The sequence below is a fragment of the Acipenser ruthenus genome, chromosome 38 (assembly GCF_902713425.1).
Source record: "Acipenser ruthenus chromosome 38, fAciRut3.2 maternal haplotype, whole genome shotgun sequence".
Lineage (NCBI taxonomy): Eukaryota > Metazoa > Chordata > Actinopteri > Acipenseriformes > Acipenseridae > Acipenser > Acipenser ruthenus.
This window is the reverse complement of record NC_081226.1, coordinates 6,086,178-6,105,541: the sequence shown is the minus strand read 5'-3', so window position 1 is coordinate 6,105,541 and position 19,364 is coordinate 6,086,178. Positions and strand designations below refer to the sequence as shown.

Here is a 19,364-nt window from a genome sequence, read left to right as displayed (position 1 = left end):
CCTTCAATCGGGCAGCGATGTTGTGTTTTTTCACATTAGCATTAAAACCTGATTTGAAATCTTGTTTCTCTGAAGTCGTTTTTTTTTTTCTTGAAAAGAAATATTTTAGTTCCAGGGATCCAAAATGCCACTTCAAGAAGAAAGTTTGCATATAATTAATGCTAATGTAATGGCTACACGGTGATGGATATTAATTTATTAATATGTCATGCGGCGACTGTCGTGTTAGGCTTCATGTGTGTGCAAGCACTTAACCACTCTGTGTTTATCATTACTAATCTGGACACCAAGGCAGCCTTGCTATCTCTTTCTAATAGCTGACTTGTACAATGGCTGCTGTAACGTTTACATTTCCTAAAATATACCTAAGAGCTCGTCTATAGTAAAGGTGTGTATTCCATCTATATGTAAGGCTTTCGATTTTCATAAAACTCACCTTTATATGTCCACGTGTGTCAAACTATACTCAAAAGAAAAGAAAAACATGTTTTCATGTCTGCTTTGTCAAGGTAATTTAAGTTATTTTGTGTCTTAAAAATATGAAAAACTCAACTGCTGTGTTTATAAAATACATCATTTAATGCATGCGTTTTCCTAGGAATATAGCATATAAAATAAAATAAACAGATGGTTCCTTGAGTTTAGATTTTGGTTGCCAACGTAGAGTGTTTTTTCTATGCTTTGATGTCCAGTAAGGCTTGTCAGAAACTGCATTGCGTCCTTGTGTTCTGCAGGCTTATGTAATTCAGTTTGTAGTTTGTGGATGGACGGTTATGACGTGTCACCATACCTAAGAACATATTTAGCCTGTAGTGTGTTTAACATAGGAAGGGCCAGTGAATACTCAAGTTTGTATCTTTAAAGCTGCGCCCTCGATTCTTCAGTTGGTAATTCAGCGGCTCAGCCAGTTATGCCAGAGCTCCAGTAATAAAGTGTTCAACAAGAGAGGTTGTCTCATAAAATGTTCTGTCAGGGAAAGAGGTATCGGTGAAACTTGCTCAGTGAATGTACAGCTATGGTCAAAGGTTTTGCATCACCTAGAATTTTAGAACTGAGACTTGAGTATATTGAAAACAACAAAGCGGTGTGTAATTCAATATGTCAACATAACATTATTCAGCAGGTTTCATTCGACTTTCTGAAGCAAAATGAGTTAATTTTATAGGATGATGCAAAACTTTTGGCCAGTTATTTTTTGTGACAGAGTGCAGGCTGTTGCACATACATAGTAAGTACAGTTAAAGGAACCTTGAATACATTCTCCGTGTATTACACTAACCATTTTTGCAACAAAAACACATGCCATCCGCCAGATGATAAATTAGACTTTATTGTTTAAAAATAGAATACAGCCTTCAAGCCATTGCACACTCTGCAAGAAATGCTATACGTTTAGAAATGGTACATTAAAGCAGAATAGATATTCAAATAATAAAAACAAACTAACATTTTAATATAGAAATCATTTTTTATCTGCACACCTAGCGCCAAATGAATTACAAACAGGGTAACTGTCAAGAGTTGGGCTACAGGAATTCTGTATATCCAAACTTTACAATGGAATTTCAAAACAATTAATTTTCAAACCAGATCCCCTTTCAAACTGCACAACACCACAATTACAGGCTGAAAGAGGGAACACAGACCCCTATTAAAACACAATCTGTATTTAAAGACTATGTACTGGATTTAAAAGAAAATCTGACCAGAAGAGACATTGCTAGAAAAAACGGATACAAAATACACAGACAGCAGACTGTCAAGTGAATTTCCTTTACATTTGGAAATCTGTACATACCTTCATAATTGTGATGGGGGTGCACACAAAAACCATTGTTATAACAATGTGTTTCACAAAACCCACCCAATGACTATTAGTTACATTTTGAACGGTTTCAGTTACTTTGGTAGCCAGAAACAGTGATTTTTTAAAATATATACATATATATAATACTGATCTTTGATGTTGCTTTGCAACAATCATAATTTGATGATTTATTTTTCTTGGGAAAATATAATTTCTTAGTTTCTTTCAACGTTCAATTAGCATTCGAGACATGGTTTCCTAATTTGATGCTTGTTTGTAACAAGATGCAATTTTGCAACATAAAGGGAAACATTCATTTTTTACATGAAGCCTGCTAAATTTTCAGCCAATGGAGTTTCACAGTGAAATCCCAGAGGAAGGCTGGAACTGCAATGAAACTGTCTGGCAGGTTTACAGTTGATGGCGCTCTTACAGATCTAGAACTCTAGGGGGCTCCAGCTGCCCCTCTATTCCCCTCCAGACACACTGCCAGCCTCACAGCGCCCCACCCTCTCCTGGAGACTCCTCCCCAACATCATCGTAGTCAGTCCTGTCAGGTGCAGCGGGTCCTTCTTCAGGGGGCAGTGTGGCCCGGGCACTCTCCTCTCCAGGGGGAGTGAGGGGAAAACCTGACAAAGAGAGACACACAAAATCAGGGATTGGTTGGGTTTACAGAGTGGGAGGGTTCACACAGATCTGGGGTCAGGGATTGGTTTAAGCAATGGGTGTGATTAGAGTGCCATGGGTGGTTTCTGAGAGATTCAGAACTTCTCAAACTCCACTGCCTGGTAGTGACACCTGCTGGAAGAGGTGGGAGTGGGGCAGTTACAGGCTCCCCCACAGCGTGCTGCTCCTGGGGCAGTAGGGTGTGCTTTGCTGAAGCGGGGCAGGATATCTGAGGGGCCCTCCCAATCCCTCCCCACTATAGACTCCAGTGCCCCTTACCTTGGATGGGGTTCCCCTCACTGTCCTCCACATCATAGTAGCCAGAGGGATGTTTGTCGGAATGGAAACTCCCTAGGAACAGGAATCAAGGTTAGCTCTGGAGTTTGACCTGCTTTCACCCACAGCATATTAATTCCCTCCTATTGTCCACTAACAGAGTTACAGGGTTCACAGTGCTAAATAAAACTGTTTACATAACATTAAGCCTGACCCATCAAATGCAGAAAAACTACTTGGCACCCTAGAATCAAACCCACTCTACTGCTCAACAGGCATGGCGGGGGATGTTGCACAGTCCTGGGACTTACCTGCACAAACAATATGCAGTGACTGAGGGTTTGACAAACGTGAGCTAAATTAGGAACCTGATTGAATACATTTACTTTCTCCAAGACTGGGTTTGGTGCAGGGCTCCTCTACAGGGCTTGTCTGCAAGAACTCACCTGATAAATCTTCTGGGTTACTGTTCATAGGGACGGCATCGTCATAGTACCCTGGGGTCTGTCCTTCCAGAGAGGGCATCGATTCACCTAAAAGAGACAGAGAACAGCATTAGTGTTACAGACCAGAGAGAGCACTGCTTCACCTAAACCAGACAGAGAACAGAATCAGTGATATAGGTGAGAGAATTGTTTCTTCATAGGTTTGTAACACAGCCCCCCCTTACCTGGGATGGGGTTCCCCTCACTGTCCTCCACATCATCGTAGTCAGAGGGCAGCTCATCGGAAAGGAAACTCCCTGGAACAGGAGACAGGGTTAGTGCTGCCTGCTTTCACTCTGCAAATTCACTACCTGCTACTTGTTGCACACGGTCTACTATTGTAGCTGTTGTTCAATGTTTGGATTACTGAATTCAGGATAGGAAATTAAACAGTGGTTTTGAGATCTACACCCTAAGTAACTACATATTATCTACTGTTTGCTGGTCTGTTCCTGTCTGTCTCCCACTCTTTGTAGTGTTTCCTGTGATGAGAGGTTTACAAGTCTGCTGCTTTGAGACATGTTTGTGGATTGTGTGGCAGTGTGATGTGTGTGTTGGCTCTCTCTTTCTCCACTCCCCCTCCCCTCTTACTCACCTCTCCTGGACGCATCATAGGTTCCCCGTCTGGCCAGTTTGTACTCAATCTCCTCGTAAACGGCTTCATGGAAGGGGTCAAGCTCCTCCTCAGCAATCCCTATGGGAGGAAACAGGTTCTCATTCACAGTGACACAGCTCTGCACACACTGTACTGAACAGCACAGCCTTCAGTGATCCACAGTGCAAGAACACCATTTCTTTTCTTTATTTAAAACTTCCATTTTAACAGCTCTTTAATTAATGACAGAACTTGTCAAGATTGTGTCCTCTGCTGCCCCTACTGCAGCAGGCTGGTATCGCACATGTGAGTCAATACAAGCTTTTTCTCTAACCAGATCATTAATAAAAGAGAATGATTTATAAATTGTCATCTGAGATGCACAGAACAATGACCTCTGCTATAAAGGATCTGGGTAGTGCATTTGTGTTGTCTGGAAAGCACTGCAGATTTAAAATTCCGGTGTAGGGCATTACTGAATACAATCCTAGAACAGCTCATTAGGACCGGAGTGTGTCACCTTCCTGAGCTTGCGTCTCTTTAAAGGGATTTGTTCCCTACCTCTCCTCAACATCCTGTTGTGCTGCAGCTGCCCGGCTAACAGGACCAACACCACAAAGAGCAGAGCTCCCAGCACGATGCAGGCTATCACTGGGATGGTCATGTCTGTCTGTGGCTGCAGCCTGGATGGAGAGACTTCTGTTGGAGAGGAGGACAGACAGACACTTCTGTAAACAGTTGGGTTCTGTACTGTAAATAAAGCAAAAAAGCTGTATTCACATTACTTACATAGGAAAGCCCTAACTGAGGCCTCCCTTCTTTTATCCACACGACTCCCAAATTCAGAACGCTACACAGTAAGAAACATTTCCCCCTAGAGCTGTGCTTTTGTGTTTATGTGTATAAGAGAGTAGTGTCTGTGAAGTTTAAAAGGTGCTACTTTTACCTATTTTTAATGGAGAGCTGACAGTAGTTGGAACACCTGTAAAACAAAATGAAATGACTGTTAATATTTGCAATGTAAGCAAGTACTCCCTGTCTAACACAACAGAGCATCTCCCCAGTACAGCTCATTCCCCATCTCCCCTGCTCAGATAACCCCCTCTCTCACCTGCACAGGTAACCCATGCGTCCTCTTTGTGGTTGCAGTCATTGTGTCTCAGTGGAGAGTGCTGGCAGTCCCACAGATGCATCTCGCTGCCCCTGCAGTTCACCTTGTCCAGCCAGATGATGCCGTTCCCTTGTCCAAACGTAGCCTCACCCCCCCCTGCGCTCTCTGCTGCCCCACAGCCTAGTTGTCTGCACACCACCTGGGCGTCCTTCAGGTCCCAGGAGTCATCGCAGACTGTCCCCCAGGACCCCTCGAACCGCACCTCCACCCGTCCGGAGCAGGGACTTGAGCTTCCAGCTAGCCTCAGCTCTGCTGGCTCTGGAATAAAACAGCAGGGCTTACTGAATCAGTTCAGCTCAGAGGCTGCTGTGTGACTATTAGAGGTAGACTTGGTATTCACATCTAGGAATGCATTGTTCCATTGTTCACTTATAAAGAATACACAAACCTTTCCCTTAAGGTCTGTTATAAGTTGTCCTGCTTTGTAGTCTCTTTACTATTGGAAATTATGAGATTGCTAATTTTAATCAGCAGAAAATTACAAATTTGGCTCAAATGAACGGTAAACAGGTAACAATTCACAATTGTATAGGAATAAGACATCTTTGACATGTTTGGATACCCTTCCCTACCTGTACTTAATACAGTATGTCACTGTAAAATGACTAATTGTATGCATTACTTTTACAATTGGATATTTCTATGTGTGATATCAGTTAGAATGAAACTAATAATTCTCAAGGGTCAAGTCAATGAAATACGAACCCACCTGAGCAGTGCTCCTGAGTGAGGTCTTCAGAGCAGGTCTCTGGTATGCTGGAGACAGTTGGCTTCTTTTCCACTGTTAAAAACAAACAAAAAAATTGTGTTTTATTCACACTGCTAAAGCATGGGTATGTTTTGTGTCTCTTGGTGGTGAGTATAGTGGAGACATGGCCACAGGGAAGCTCACAGGTGCAGTATGCCAACTTGTATCCCTAAAGTTTCATCTTGTAAACTCATACTGAAGGAATGAGTTTACAAGCTGAAATATGTAGTGCATTAATCCTGATTAAATAACTAAATCAATTAACAAATACCACTGTAGCTGAGCACAGCCCTGCTCTGGCCTCTCCAGTGTGGTGGGTATTACAGTAAGTTTGGTCAGGGCTCAGTATCTGCTGCTCTAGGGTTGGAGATGTCAACTACACCCCTCTTAGAAAGAGCAGTGCCTCCAATAACACAACTTCACGTTGTATTGCCGGTGTTCGGGGAGGCATGTTCCGGTTATCACTGGAACAGGATTTAAAGCTGTGGTCTTTCGGGTGGCTGTTTAGCTGCTGAGCCATTAGGTCACCAGCAGAAGAAAATCAGAGAGAGATCTTTACCTTTGCAGTCAATCTCAGCCACCTCATTGTCCCAGCATTCGTTTTGACCCCAGGGTGAAGATGGACACTGCCACAGTGTAGAGTCATGCCTTCTGCATTCAACATTATCAAGCCACTTGAGCGCAGTGCTGAATGCTGGAAGTGGCATTGATATTTCAGAACTCTCTCCACAGTTGACCTCACGGCATATCATCTTAACTGTGTTTTTATCCATGCCGTTATAGCAGACGCTGCCCCAGGTGCCATTGTAGAAAACCTCTGCCAGTCCAGAACAGCCCCGAGACAGTCTCAGCTTCTTGAACTCTGTGTCACAAACAATAGAAATACGTTAGCAAGATGCATGTAGACATTCCAGATTACAAAACTTCTGCTTCATTAAAACATTTTCAGTAAAAGTGAAATCATGAAATGGATTAACTACCCCCTGCCTGGTGGAGGTGAGCATACATACTCCTTGGTATATTTCTTAATTATTGGAAATGTTAAACAAATTGCAATCAAAATAAGCACAAATGCAATCAGAATGAATAAATACAAACAGCTCAAGTAAAACATTTTAAAACCATTGTTGTGCGTCTATGTTTTCATTTATATTGCTTCCTTCATAACTTTCATATCTCACTAACACCTTACAAAATCCTGCTGTTAAACTGAAAGGTAAAGTCTTATCCAACTGGCCTTTTCCCTTTCTTTTAAAACCAATTACCCGTCTTCATGTATTTTACATTTATCTAGAGAAGCGCTTACTCAATTGTGAAGCAACTTGACGTTATCTAAGACAGTCACTTTGTGTGTCAAACTTCCATTATTACATGTGAATACAGTGAATGGAAATGTTTAATTTTAATGAGCATAGCCTGTAGTTTCATTTCCTGTGCATGTATGAAGACACAACATGTTGTTTGTGTGATTACTTTGCTGCAGCTTTCTATTGGTACAGTTATTGAATTGAAGTGTAAGGGTATGATTCACAGAGTCATGTGTAACATAGAAAGAGTCACAGTAGTAAGATGGCACAGTAGTGACTGATACATGAGCATACTAAATGAGAATTTTGCATTTATTTTTGTGGGGGCTGGCAGTGGGCTGGTTAGGCATGGTGAGTTATTGCAGTCCTGTACCTGAACACACGACTCCCGCGTCCTCCTTGTGGTTGCAGTTGTGTTGCCCCCACCCTCCTGAGGCACACCCCCACAGAGCCGATTCGTTCCCCTGACAGCGCAGCTCGTCCAGCCAGATGGGTCCGGTCCCCTGGCCGAATGAGGCTGACACTGAGGCGTTGACTGCCGTCCCACACTGGAGCTGCTTACACACCACCTCAGCATCTGCCAGGTCCCAGGAGTCATCGCAGACCGTCCCCCAGGAGCCGTTGTGATAAACCTCCACCCTCCCAGCGCAGGCACCTCCTCCCCCAACCAGCCTGAGGGCCGTGTGATCTAGGGGGAAAGAATCAGAGTCAGTGACCAATAATCAATTCAATAATACTGTGTCGTCATACAGCCTGAATACCATGTGATCTAGAGGGACAGAATCAGTGATCAATAATGAATCAGAAGCATTAAGATCAACCCCTTTCAGCATTCAGTCTTGTTTCCAAAGAAGTTCTTGTGAGAGGTTTGAAGTAGTCTAGCTACAAAAGGGCTTATTATAAAAGCTGAAACATAAATGAGAAGTGTCCTTGTATTACAGGATGGACACCTCAATACATATGGAGATATTTTATTTGTGAGATCATGTTTTTGAAATGCACTCACTGGAGCACAGCACAGCCGCACCGTTACTGGTACTGCAGCTGACTTGCTGTGGAAGGCTGCAGTTTATCAGATGGGACTCGTCCCCGGTGCAGCGAATGCCTGTCAGACACACATCACTGTGCCCTGTCCCGTATCGAGAGGAGTTAGAGACTTCCATTGTAGAGCCACAGTCCAGCTCTCTGCACACCACGGAAGCCTCTGTGATGCCCCAGGAGTCGTGGAGAACTCTCCCCCAGGTCCTGTTGTAGTAAACTTCCACCCGGCCTTCACAGCGACTCAGTCCAGCTGCCAACCGGACTCGACCTGCCTGTGCTGGGAGCAAAGGAGAGCGAGTAGAGTGCATGAAACACAAAACAGAGAGATTGCTATATATGGTACAGTATGAAAAAAACTAAATGGTTAAAATTGTTCACTTGGCAATGGAAGTTATAATGCAAGTTCATTCAGGAAAATGGAAGACCTACATTTCGATACAGAGAGTTAGTCAGTATGATTGCAGTGTTATGATATTCAGATGTGAGAATAGCGGACTGGAACTAGAAACGAGACATCAAAAAGGTTTTCTCTTATTGTGAAGTAAGATCTGAAAAGGCGCACTTCATGGTCACACGAGGGGGGTTCCATCTGAATATAAATCAATAGACCTTTTCAGCATCTCTCATAAAGTGAACACTACTCACCAGTACAAATAACACCAGCATCATTCTCATGAATGCAGTCACCTCGTCCGTATTCAGAGACGGGGCACTTAAATAAGTCTGCCTCGCTGCCCTCACAGTTAAATTTATCAGCCCAGATTTGACCACTGCCTTGCCCAAAATGGGCCTTTCCAAGGACGGCTACAGCATATCCACATTTCAGCTGCTGACAGAGAACTGTGGCATCTTGCAGATCCCAATAGCGATCGCAGACCGTCCACCAGACTCCTTCATGATGCAGCTCCACTCGGCCAGAACAGGAATCAGAGCCATTCACCAGCCTGTATCCTGCGGAGTAAGCATATTGACAGTAAAGTTAGTGGAGTCGCTCCCTGTTACCTTTGCAGTGCATACATACCTGTTGATTGTTGTAAAGCACTATCAGGTAATACATTAGTTCTTGATTCCTGATCATTGGAAATCTGTTTTACTAATCCGATCCTTGAGTCACATGTTCAGTGTATTTTTATTTAAAAATCAGTCATTTACAAGACTTGTTTCTCAACTGAATAAAATACAGAATTAACTCAGTATACAAACAATTTATACAAGATGTGTTTTTCATTTCCTTAGGTGAAACGTTTGTCTTCTGGACTGCAATATTTTTACCTTTATTCACTGTAGAGATGCCCTTTACAAGATAATGGGTTTTCATAACTGTGAAAGAGGATGTGGGTGTCAAGTTGATAACTGAGAGTAGTTTTTTTTTTTGGTTTTGACAACTGAGTTGACACGTTTTTTTTTCTTTTTTTTTTGGTTTTTCCCGTGTCTACAAGTTTAGAATTGTATTTATTTTATTTATTTTTTGACAACTGAGGTGACACTGTTTTTTTGGTCAGGTCGTAATGTGTCCAGTAATTAACGAGGAAGAGTTGGCTGTTATTATTTTTTCAGCTGTTGTTATTTTAAATGCCATACTCCCTAAAGAAAAAAAAACAACTCCACTTAAAAACTGGAGGAAACCGTTTAATTTTACCGCCGACATTTTTAAAATTGGAGCAGCTTCATGACAGGTAAGCAAGCCGTTCCGTCAGCATTATAAGAACCAATCAGAGTTCTCGAATTGCCACGTGATCGCGATGTCTACAGAAGTCGCTCAGGCGGTTGCTTGGAAGCAGCTGGTTCAAGTTGCAGGGACGTCCACATAAGCGACTCAGGTGTGGACCCAGCTGAACAGAAGCAGCATGGCTACGCAGGGAGCTAGCAAGTGTTTGCAAAAAAAAGGATGTTGAAACCTCGTAGAGTGAGGAAGATGACATTTTTAAAGAGACTTTAGAAGAAACATTATTTATTTAAGAGACTTTAGAAGAAACATTATTTATTTAAGAGACTTTAGAAGAAACATTATTTAGTTTTGTTCACTAACGTTGGTTAGTAAACAAAAACAACACGCCAACTGCTTTAAACATGTGGACATTTTTTGCCTTAAAAGTAAACAAACATAAATGAGCACCAAAAGGCTGATTGCTATGACGCTTTCTTTCTGTTTCCATCGCGGAAGCTGCATTTGCTGCCAATGCCATCTCGTTGGTGTGTGCGTGCAGGGGTTGCACAGTGGTGGATATTGTTTCAAATACATTTGTGTATGCAGATTTTGTACATTTTTTTTCAGAAAGCTCAGTTTCAGTTTTGTGTTACAGGATATTCTTCAGGGACAGCTGAAAGACAATTTAAGTTTCTGGATCGGTACAGCAACACGGCAGTAAAAACAGAAGCGTTCCAGATGAGAGGAAAATCCGCTTCCAGTCGGCTTTTAAAACACTCACTGCGGAAACTAATTGCCATTGATTGGTACTCAATTGTAAAGGTGAGGGACAAGTGAAAACTGGAATAAAGACTTGCCAGGCTAGATTGTGTGTATGTTGGTGTAATATAGATAACGTATTTTTTTGAATTTAAGATGCAGCCCAAATTTCCCATCCTCAAATTGAGGAAAAAATAAAACATGAAATAAATATGCATTTATAAAGACACAACCTCAATTATGCATATGGAGGCAGTTTGCGACCGTGTGCTATCACACACAATTACAGTGATGTGGTGCTTCTCATTTCCACTCGTGATCACTCACACCTGTTTTTCTCCCAATTTGTGAACTGAGGTATTGCTTAGCATGTCGGAAAATACAGGGGTCTGATCAGCATTTCCGGTCTGTCCAAGCTGGTACTGTTTGTTAAAACTGAGCCTAATAACGAAACGCTGAAATTGTAAAAGCGTCTCTTCGAATTCCTCAAGGAGATAATGACGCTTCTTAGAAAATGGCTGCCTGTACATCACGGATGATTCGAGATCGGGCAGTGACGTTTTGGTTCATCTTTTCTCAGCAGTAAGTCACGTTGTTGCTTTCGGCAGTCAGTCACATTGCTGCTTGTGTACTCAGGTAGTCTTGTCTTTTGTTTGTGATTTTAAGGCACGCATCACTATACTGTACTCGAATTTAAGACACGGGCTACTTAATTCTTCAAGCTCGATTAACAAAGACACCAGGCTATTGCTCGTGCACATTATTTTTAACTGTTTTTTTGTTGTTATTTAAATTGTGAAATTATGTATTTGTGAAGTCAACCTTAGATAAAATCTGTTGTGGATCTGTGAAATTGTATTTACATTATGACAGACAGAGATAATTATACCTATTTAATTATCTGTAACGGTACAATGTGTGCTGCTATTATTATTATTATTATTATTATTATTATTATTATTATTAGTTTTGATTAAGCAGTAACTTATACTAAACACTTCCCTGCTCATATACTGTTGTTATAACACGCATATTGTTCAGGTAGAAAGGAGCTGCTATGTGTAGAAACAAACAACGATGCAGAAAGTTATCAGCAGTAACATTAGATTCTTACCATATTTTAAATACTGAAAACAAAACTATGGCTGGAAAAATAAAGGTGTATTGGGAAATATTCATATTTATATTTGGGGACATTTTAAAAATACTATAATGTGACTTAAAAAAAGAAAATAGAATCAATGAAGTAAAGATTATTTCATCTTCCCTCGTATTGCTGATTTGAGAGAAATCAAACCTTAATACGAGCAGAAATATCTCTTTACACAACCTCGCATACCTGACGTTTTATCTTTATATATTTACACTCTATTTACCAACATTTCCTCGGTCGTTTTATAAACGGATCCAGCAGCTGGTAACTTTATACATTTTCTGATTACTTCATACATTTACTCATGGACGTGGTTATTTGATAAATGAAGTATCATGTTAACAAATGACACAGAGATCTGATAGACCCATCAGCCTCAGGACTATTTTGTGATTTTCCAAGACAGTATAATGTTTACATAATTTTTGGTTAAATCATTTTCATATTTTCCTGTACATTTCCAATATTATTCTTCCACATTGATGATTAAGGTAAATCTAGTTTTGTGTTTTGCATTCTGTAAGTTAAATAAACTTTCACTGTGTGTTAAACAGTGAATAATAATAATGAAATAGGTACTGAACCCAGATCTCCACAGGAAGTGAATATACTTAAACTACAGATGTTACCCCTATGCATCGACAAGCTAACAGTTTTTGGAAACAAAATCATTTTAAACAACTGTAAGGCAGACCAGTTCTCTTTGTGGTTGCAGCACACATGTAGCGCTTATAATGCGGTAAAAAAAAAAAAAAATTCTTCCATAATCTCATTATCTTCTTACCTTGGCAAATGCAAAGCATTAAATCATCTGCATGTTAGACTTTGTCATAACAACTACTGCACTGTTAGAACAGTAGGATCAAAGACTATAGAGTTTATCAGTGAAGTTTAACATGTGTAAAACAGCATACTGGCTTCATGAGGTTCGGATCGGTGAGCCTTTCACCAAACCAGTGGTTTAAAGAGTTCAGTGGTTTAACCACGTCCATGGGTACATGTATAAAGTAATCAGAAAATGTATAAAGTTACCAGCTGCTGGATCCGTTTATAAAATGACATGACAGGGCATGTCAGAACTCCCTCACATCTTTTTTTCTGATATGGCAGGGCACCTTGCTGATCTTGTCGAAATCACAATACGAATTCACTTTATTGTTAATATGAGCTAATCTTATATTGCTGCTCTTTCAACTAAGCTCAATGTCCTTTGGATAGGACAGGAAGTGTAATGGCTCAATTGTATCCAATGTATATAAAAATGCTTTATGGTATGCTAAGCTTCTTGAAATTGTATTGGATGGATACAGGATGTTTATTACAGTTTCAAATGGCATTTTATTTATAAAAATAGTCTACCATGTAATTTAGGCAGGCATTTACCACTGGCAATGCTGCAAAACCTATTCACGTATGAACATTGTCCAGGGGAGAAACATTTCAAACGCTATTCAGCACCCTGAGCTTCCCTGTATTTATTACTTTCCATATGTCCTGGTGTGAGCTTCCATTAGTTGTATAGGTCTCCTTTGTGCAGTTTTAAAAGAAGCACAGAAAAATATATATTTTCAATTCATAACAATAGCAGCAACACCAAGACAACTCCTCAGAGCAGCTCACAACTCACAAAACAGTTTAAAGAGAAATCTGACTGAGGCCAGCAGAGAGTTCCAAAGGTTAGGAGGATAATAGGAAAAGGCTCTTTCTCCCTTTGCTAAGGAATTGCAAGCGCCCTGTGTCAGGAGAATGCAAAGTGTGGCTAGGGATGTAAAGAGAGAGCAGTTCAGACAGATAAGGCAGAGCAATGCATTCACACACTGATAACCAATGTAATGAGGCTGTACAGGGGTAATATAAACATGCTGTCTGGTTAAAAAAAGTTTTCAGTTTGCATGTCTTACTTTCTTTTACACTTGAGCCTCCTAAAGCAAAAACACAGAGCCCACATTGTAAAAACTTTGATACAGAATTCTCATTGAAACATTTGTCTAAATGACTTGCTTGATATCCACCCATAATGTTTATGGCCCCGGGTTAATAAACAAAGTTATAGACTCACCGAAACAGACAAGGCCCACGTCGTTCCTGTGTGTGCAGCTCTGCTTCTTGCTGGGTGAAGTCAAACACTTATAGATCTGGGGCTCCTTTCCCTGGCACTGCATCTCCTCAGACCAGACCTTACCCTGCCCCTCTCCAAAAGGGGCTCCTCCCAGCACCTCTTTAGGAACTCCACACTTCAGCTCCCGACAGACAACCTCTGCATCCTGCCAGTCAAAGTCAGCATCACAGACCGTTCCCCAGGTCTCTACATGCTGTACTTCAACTCTCCCAGAACAGAGATCGCTGCCACCACTTAACTGCACTCCTCGATGGTCTGAAATCACAAAACTGCAGACATTAGACTCTGGGAGCAAAGCAACAACAGTTAACAGATAATTACAAACTTCACCTTGGAAAACATGTGAATATTATTATTCAGTTAGTTCTTTCACCGAACCTCATACAAACATGACATGGTAATTCAAATATATTAAATTAAAAGTAAATAATATGCCATTGATGTAGCAAGATAGCAAGACGACATATTTTTAATCAGAGAGTTCAAGAAAGCAATAAAGGATCCTGTCAGTAAGGCTGCCACCTAAACATCTTTATTTCCTTCATTATAAAACTCTGGGCACCTGACAAGTCTGATTCACTTATCTCTCTGGTTCATTTTTGTATTGTGTTACAATCACATACTGACTGAAAGGCTTTTAAATGATCCATTTTTAAGCAACAAAATGAAGCCCTGCCTATTCCAGTTTTGTTTGTAGTCATGCTTGTTTTATATATATATATATACAGAGCAGTGAACAGTTTATGCTGCCACAGTGCAGTAGTCTGTAGATGTGAAATGAGCAAAACTGTCATTAGTGACAAGTAGCAGTGTGGGGTTGGTAATTTAAAACGTCACTTTCTGTCTTTGTTTATTCAAGCAACACACTTTCTGTCCTATCCAAAGGACATTGAGCTTAGTTGAAAGAGCAGCAATATAAGATGAGCTCATATTAACAATGGAGTGAATTCGTATTGTGGTTTCGACAAGATCAGCAAGCTGCCCTGCCATATCAGAAAAAAGATGTGAGGGAGTTCTGATACTTTCTAATGAGGAAGCTGTTGAGTGAGGAGGATAACAAAAGGTTTTGATCGCATGCAAAGGAAGCCTAATTATTTCTCTTTTTTCACTGATCAATGCAGCAATTAATGCAGCTAAACAGGATGTATTAGTCTGACCTTTGGAATGTACAAACTTTGAACAGTGTTTTGGTGCCACCTAGCGGACACATTGCAGCACTAACCTCTGCCAAGATCCTGTAGGCAAGCTGTTAAAACGGCCTATTACAAAAAGTAGTGAGGGTTATTTGTACATCTATTTAAAGAGGTTGAAACTCAGTAAATAAATTGCCTTTGCCCTTATATGTTATCATTCATTGTCTAGTATCATATTCCAGTTCATAAGAAGAATGAAACAATGTGAGAATCCTACATTGTTTTCCTGAAACATGCATTTATACTGGGTTCAGATACCACAACGTTGTGTGGATCTGGAGAAGACAAAAGGGTCACAATCTCTGTTTTCTAGTGAACAGGTAATACAATGAAATGTTTTATTTGTTTGTATATTTTATTGACTAATCAAACAGCCAACACACGTGGATAACAACATCCTTGTTTGTGGATCTAAGTATTGAAGGGGGTTTCTGAATATTTTCAAATACATTTGTGTATGCAGATTTTGTACATTTTTTTTTCAGAAAGCTCAGTTTCAGTTTTGTGTTACAGGATATTCTTCAGGTACAGCTGAAAGACAATTTAAGTTTCTGGCCTCGGTACAGCAACACGGCAGTAAAAACGACAGCGTCCTGGATGAGAGGAAAATCCGCTTCCAGTCGGCTTTTAAAACACTCGCTGCGGAACCTAATTGACATTGATTGGTACTCAATTGTAAAGGTGAGGGAAAGGTGAAAACTGGAATGAAGACTTGCCAGGCTAGATTGTGTGTATGTTGGTGTAATATAGATAGCGTATTCTTTCAAATTTAAGACGCAGCCCAAATTTCCCACCCTCAATTTGAGGAAAAAATAAAACATCAAATAAATATGCATTTACAAAGACACAACCTCAATTACGCACATGGAGTCAGTTTGCGACCGTCTGCTGTATCACACACAATTACAGTGATGTGGTGCTTCTCATTTCCACTCGTGATTACTCACACATGTTTTTCTCTCAATTTGTGAACTGTGGTATTGCTTGGCATGTCGAAAAACACAGGGGTCTGGTCAGCATTTCTGATCTGTCCAAGCTGGTACTGTTTGTTAAAACTGAGCCTAATAACGAAACGCTGAAATTGTAAAAGCATCTCTTCAAATTCCTCAGGAAGATAATGGCGCTTCTTTGAAAATGGCTGCCTGTACGTCACGGATGATTCTAGATCGGTCAGTGCAGTCTTTGTTCGTCTTTTCTCGGCAGTCAGTCACATTGCTGCTTGTGTACTCAGGTAGTCTTGTCTTTTGTTGGTGATTTTAATGCACGCATCACTATACTGTTCTCGAATTTAAGACACAGGCTTTTTTTTAAAATAATAAAAAATGGTTTAAACAGTGCGTCTTAAATTTGAAGGAATACGGTATTCACCCCTACTGTTCAAGCAATTTTACAACAATAATCCACACTGCTACAGTTTACACCATGGCAATTAAATGTTTTTGAAAGGAAAAAAATAGAAAATATGGAAGCACCTGCAAAACAATTGATAACCTCCAGCCCTATCTTGCCCATTGTGATTTGCAACAGGGAGAGCCCGCTTTTTACATTGCACAATACAGGTCAGGGATGCCATTTAAAAAAAGAAAAGAAACCAGTCATGTGATGGGCGGCCCATTTAAAACATGTGTGCTACAGATGGAAGGTGGTTCTAATGTTTTGTCCAAACTCTTCATAGCCTAAGAGATATATTTATGTGTTTCCTACCTGAACAGATCACTCCAGCGTCTTCATGGTGACCACAGTTATGCTTTCCCCACCCTCCAGATCCACAGTCCCGCAGAGCTGACTCAGAACCCCTGCAGGAAACCTCATCCAGCCAGATTGGACCAGAACCGGCTCCGAAGTGAGCCTCGTCTGGTGCTGATAGAGCCGATCCGCAGCCCAGCTGTTTACACACAACTCCTGCATCCCTCATATCCCACCTATCACTACAAACTGCCCCCCACTGTCCCTCATGAAGAATCTCCACTCTCCCAGCACAGGGGCTGCCTCCATTCACCAGCCTCAGATCATCACCGCCTTCAAAGAGAAGAAAGTGATTCAAGTTCACTGATGTCACCAGATATTGGTATCAGGTATCATTCATATTCTGGATCAGGTGTCACTCTATATTGGTATCAGGTATTATTCATATTTTGGATCAGGTGTCACTCGATATTGGTATCAGGTATCATTCATATTCTGGATCAGGTGTCACTCGATATTGGTATCAGGTATCATTCATATTCTGGATCAGGTGTCACTCTATATTGGTATCAGGTATTATTCATATTTTGGATCAGGTGTCACTCGATACTGGTATCAGGTATCATTCATATTCTGGATCAGGTGTCACATTTGGTGCCAGTGATCAAACAGTTTCAATTTAAACTACGATTTTTGACCATTAATATCTTCACAATAGTAGGGGGTAAACATTGTGACAATGTCTCTTTAAACGGTCTTTCAATATGATTATTATGTTAACGATAAGAGAGGGGTCAAAACGTAGACATGTCCCCTGGGTACAATGCGAATTATAAATAATGTCGTTTTTCAGCAAAAGAAACACGTGCACAGCGTGGGGGAAAAAAGTGCTTGTTAGCACATCATGTTTAGTTGCAGTTACACTCTGCGTCCTGCATAAAAGCGCGGCGCTAATGATCTCATATAAGAACCTTGCTATCCTGCTGCAGAGATCAAAGCTTTTCGTGCCTTCGACGGTTGAAACATACCAACGATCTTCCAGGACTGAGGCTTTCACAATTTCCGTGAAATGCAGATTTCACAATTTCCGTGAAATGTACCCATTTCTGTGTAATATGTAGTTCCCAGTGAAAAATCCCATTTCTGAAATAACAGTGTAAATGGGCTGCACATATTTTTATTAAAATAAATACAGCAAACGTTTCCCTTAGTTATTGACGCACTACCTGTTACACCAAAGCTCTTAACCTGGCAGCTGGTTTAGTTTGCTTCAACCAAAAAGACACTGCGTCACAGATCGGAACTATTTAATATCGCTCTGTCCAGGTCAGGACAAAAGGGGATCTTTCACGTGTCTGTTGTTATTTTTACATTTATTTATATTTTATTTATTTATTTATTTATTTATTTATTTATTTATTTATTTTGTTTGATAATTCACTAATGATGAAAATAGAATGTGTTTAAAAGATGGACATAAAAAACTAAATATTCTACAATTTAGTATTTACCGTTTCAGGTAAGCATTTAAATATTTAGGAACATTTGTTCTATAATAACTGTATGACAATGCAATAAAATCTTTGCTGACCGATATTTGTGCTTGATAATTGTGTGATTTTATCAAGTTGAAACTGCTATTGAAAAAAAAAAAAAATAATAATAATTGTATCTGATTTTGTAGTTTGTATTGTATTGTGTTGATTTTTTTTTCTTTTTCTTACTGCTGTAGTGTGAACCTCTTGGTCAGGTCGTTATTGTAAATGAGAATTTGTTCTCAACTGACTCACCTGGATAAATAAAGGTTAAATAAAATAAAAATGAAATCATGGGCATGGGGCTGAAGGTGTATAGATAATTAACAATACCGGTTGATATGCTGCTTGTAATTTCCAGATTTGAAAATGTTTAACAACCGGGCTAGTCAAACCCTTAGACCAGTGGTTTGCACCTTGCTAGTAGCATTGCTGACATCATTAAAAATAATTTAAAAATATTCAGAATACATTCATATGTGTTGCACTATTTTGTTTTTGTTTGTTTGTTTGTTTGTTTTTTGTTTTGTTTTTTGCATTGCCACATTTAAGTTTAAAAAGCCAGTTGAAAATATTCAGCTAAATGTAATTTTTGTCAGCTAGTCTTCAAATCAATCGTAAAACCTAAATTCAACTGTACCTGGGTAACATTCCGGCTATTTTTTTTTAATATAGATATACCAATATAAGAAATGTACCTGAAGCAAAAGCAAAAAATATGGTTTCTGCTAATTACGTAATTCTCTCTTTCAAATCTGGCATGTGTAATGTGCAGTGTAAGATTACACTGCACATTACACATGCCATATTTGAAAGAGAGAATTACGTACTCATCCAGCGTGTCAATAAACTTGACGTTGTCCGTCATAAAATTAAACAGCTATCTATCAATCACAAACACACACTGAGTAACCAGGGCATAGGCAAACATGAGCAGAGGAGCCCTGTGTTTTTCCCGCTCCAGTACTGTATCTCATCACACGGTTTTGATTGATTTCAAAATGTTAGCAATCAGACAAATCTCACTGGGATGCAACTCCATCAACAAAACAAATCAATACACAAAAGCGACAATTTGTGGAAGCAGCAGTGAGAAAATTGCATCAATACAAGATATACAAATGAACCCGATAAGACATAATGTAGACGGGTCGAGCGCCAGCACCGTGAATAAT

At 40.1% G+C, this 19,364-nt stretch overlaps 2 protein-coding genes across 2 annotated transcripts; one reads left to right on the top strand and one right to left on the bottom strand.

Moving 5' to 3' along the window:
• Window positions 1–2,302: 2,302 nt before the first annotated feature.
• Window positions 2,303–9,414, bottom strand: LOC131706912 (antigen WC1.1-like). Its single transcript, XM_059008857.1, has 13 exons — window positions 9,369–9,414; window positions 8,742–9,047; window positions 8,062–8,373; window positions 7,429–7,743; window positions 6,308–6,610; window positions 5,710–5,781; window positions 4,941–5,258; window positions 4,391–4,528; window positions 3,830–3,928; window positions 3,420–3,491; window positions 3,196–3,282; window positions 2,753–2,824; window positions 2,303–2,436 (listed from the first exon to the last, which is right to left on the bottom strand). Exons 1-13 carry the CDS (start codon window positions 9,412–9,414, stop codon window positions 2,303–2,305), a joined length of 2,274 nt encoding a protein of 757 aa, XP_058864840.1.
• A 431-nt stretch (window positions 9,415–9,845) lies between these two features.
• Window positions 9,846–18,062, top strand: LOC131706940 (uncharacterized). The gene is made up of 4 exons (XM_059008897.1): window positions 9,846–9,916; window positions 10,400–10,566; window positions 15,482–15,649; window positions 16,733–18,062. Exons 2-4 carry the CDS (start codon window positions 10,483–10,485, stop codon window positions 17,420–17,422), a joined length of 942 nt encoding a protein of 313 aa, XP_058864880.1. The 5' UTR covers window positions 9,846–9,916; window positions 10,400–10,482; the 3' UTR covers window positions 17,423–18,062.
• Window positions 18,063–19,364: the final 1,302 nt, after the last annotated feature.

Excerpts from the sequence above, each read along its gene's own strand:
- LOC131706940 (XM_059008897.1), top strand. The coding sequence starts at position 10,483 with ATGAGAGGAAAATCCGCTTCCAGTCGGCTTTTAAAACACTCACTGCGG. Across the intron at positions 10,567-15,481 it reads ATTGGTACTCAATTGTAAAG|GATATTCTTCAGGTACAGCT; the intron begins GTGAGGGACAAG and ends TTTGTGTTACAG. Across the intron at positions 15,650-16,732 it reads ATTGGTACTCAATTGTAAAG|ATCCACAGTCCCGCAGAGCT; the intron begins GTGAGGGAAAGG and ends CCCACCCTCCAG.
- LOC131706912 (XM_059008857.1), bottom strand. The coding sequence starts at position 9,414 with ATGAAAACCCATTATCTTGTAAAGGGCATCTCTACAGTGAATAAAG. Across the intron at positions 9,048-9,368 it reads CATCTCTACAGTGAATAAAG|GATACAGGCTGGTGAATGGC; the intron begins GTAAAAATATTG and ends CTTACTCCGCAG. Across the intron at positions 3,492-3,829 it reads CTATGATGCGTCCAGGAGAG|GGAGTTTCCTTTCCGATGAG; the intron begins GTGAGTAAGAGG and ends CTCCTGTTCCAG.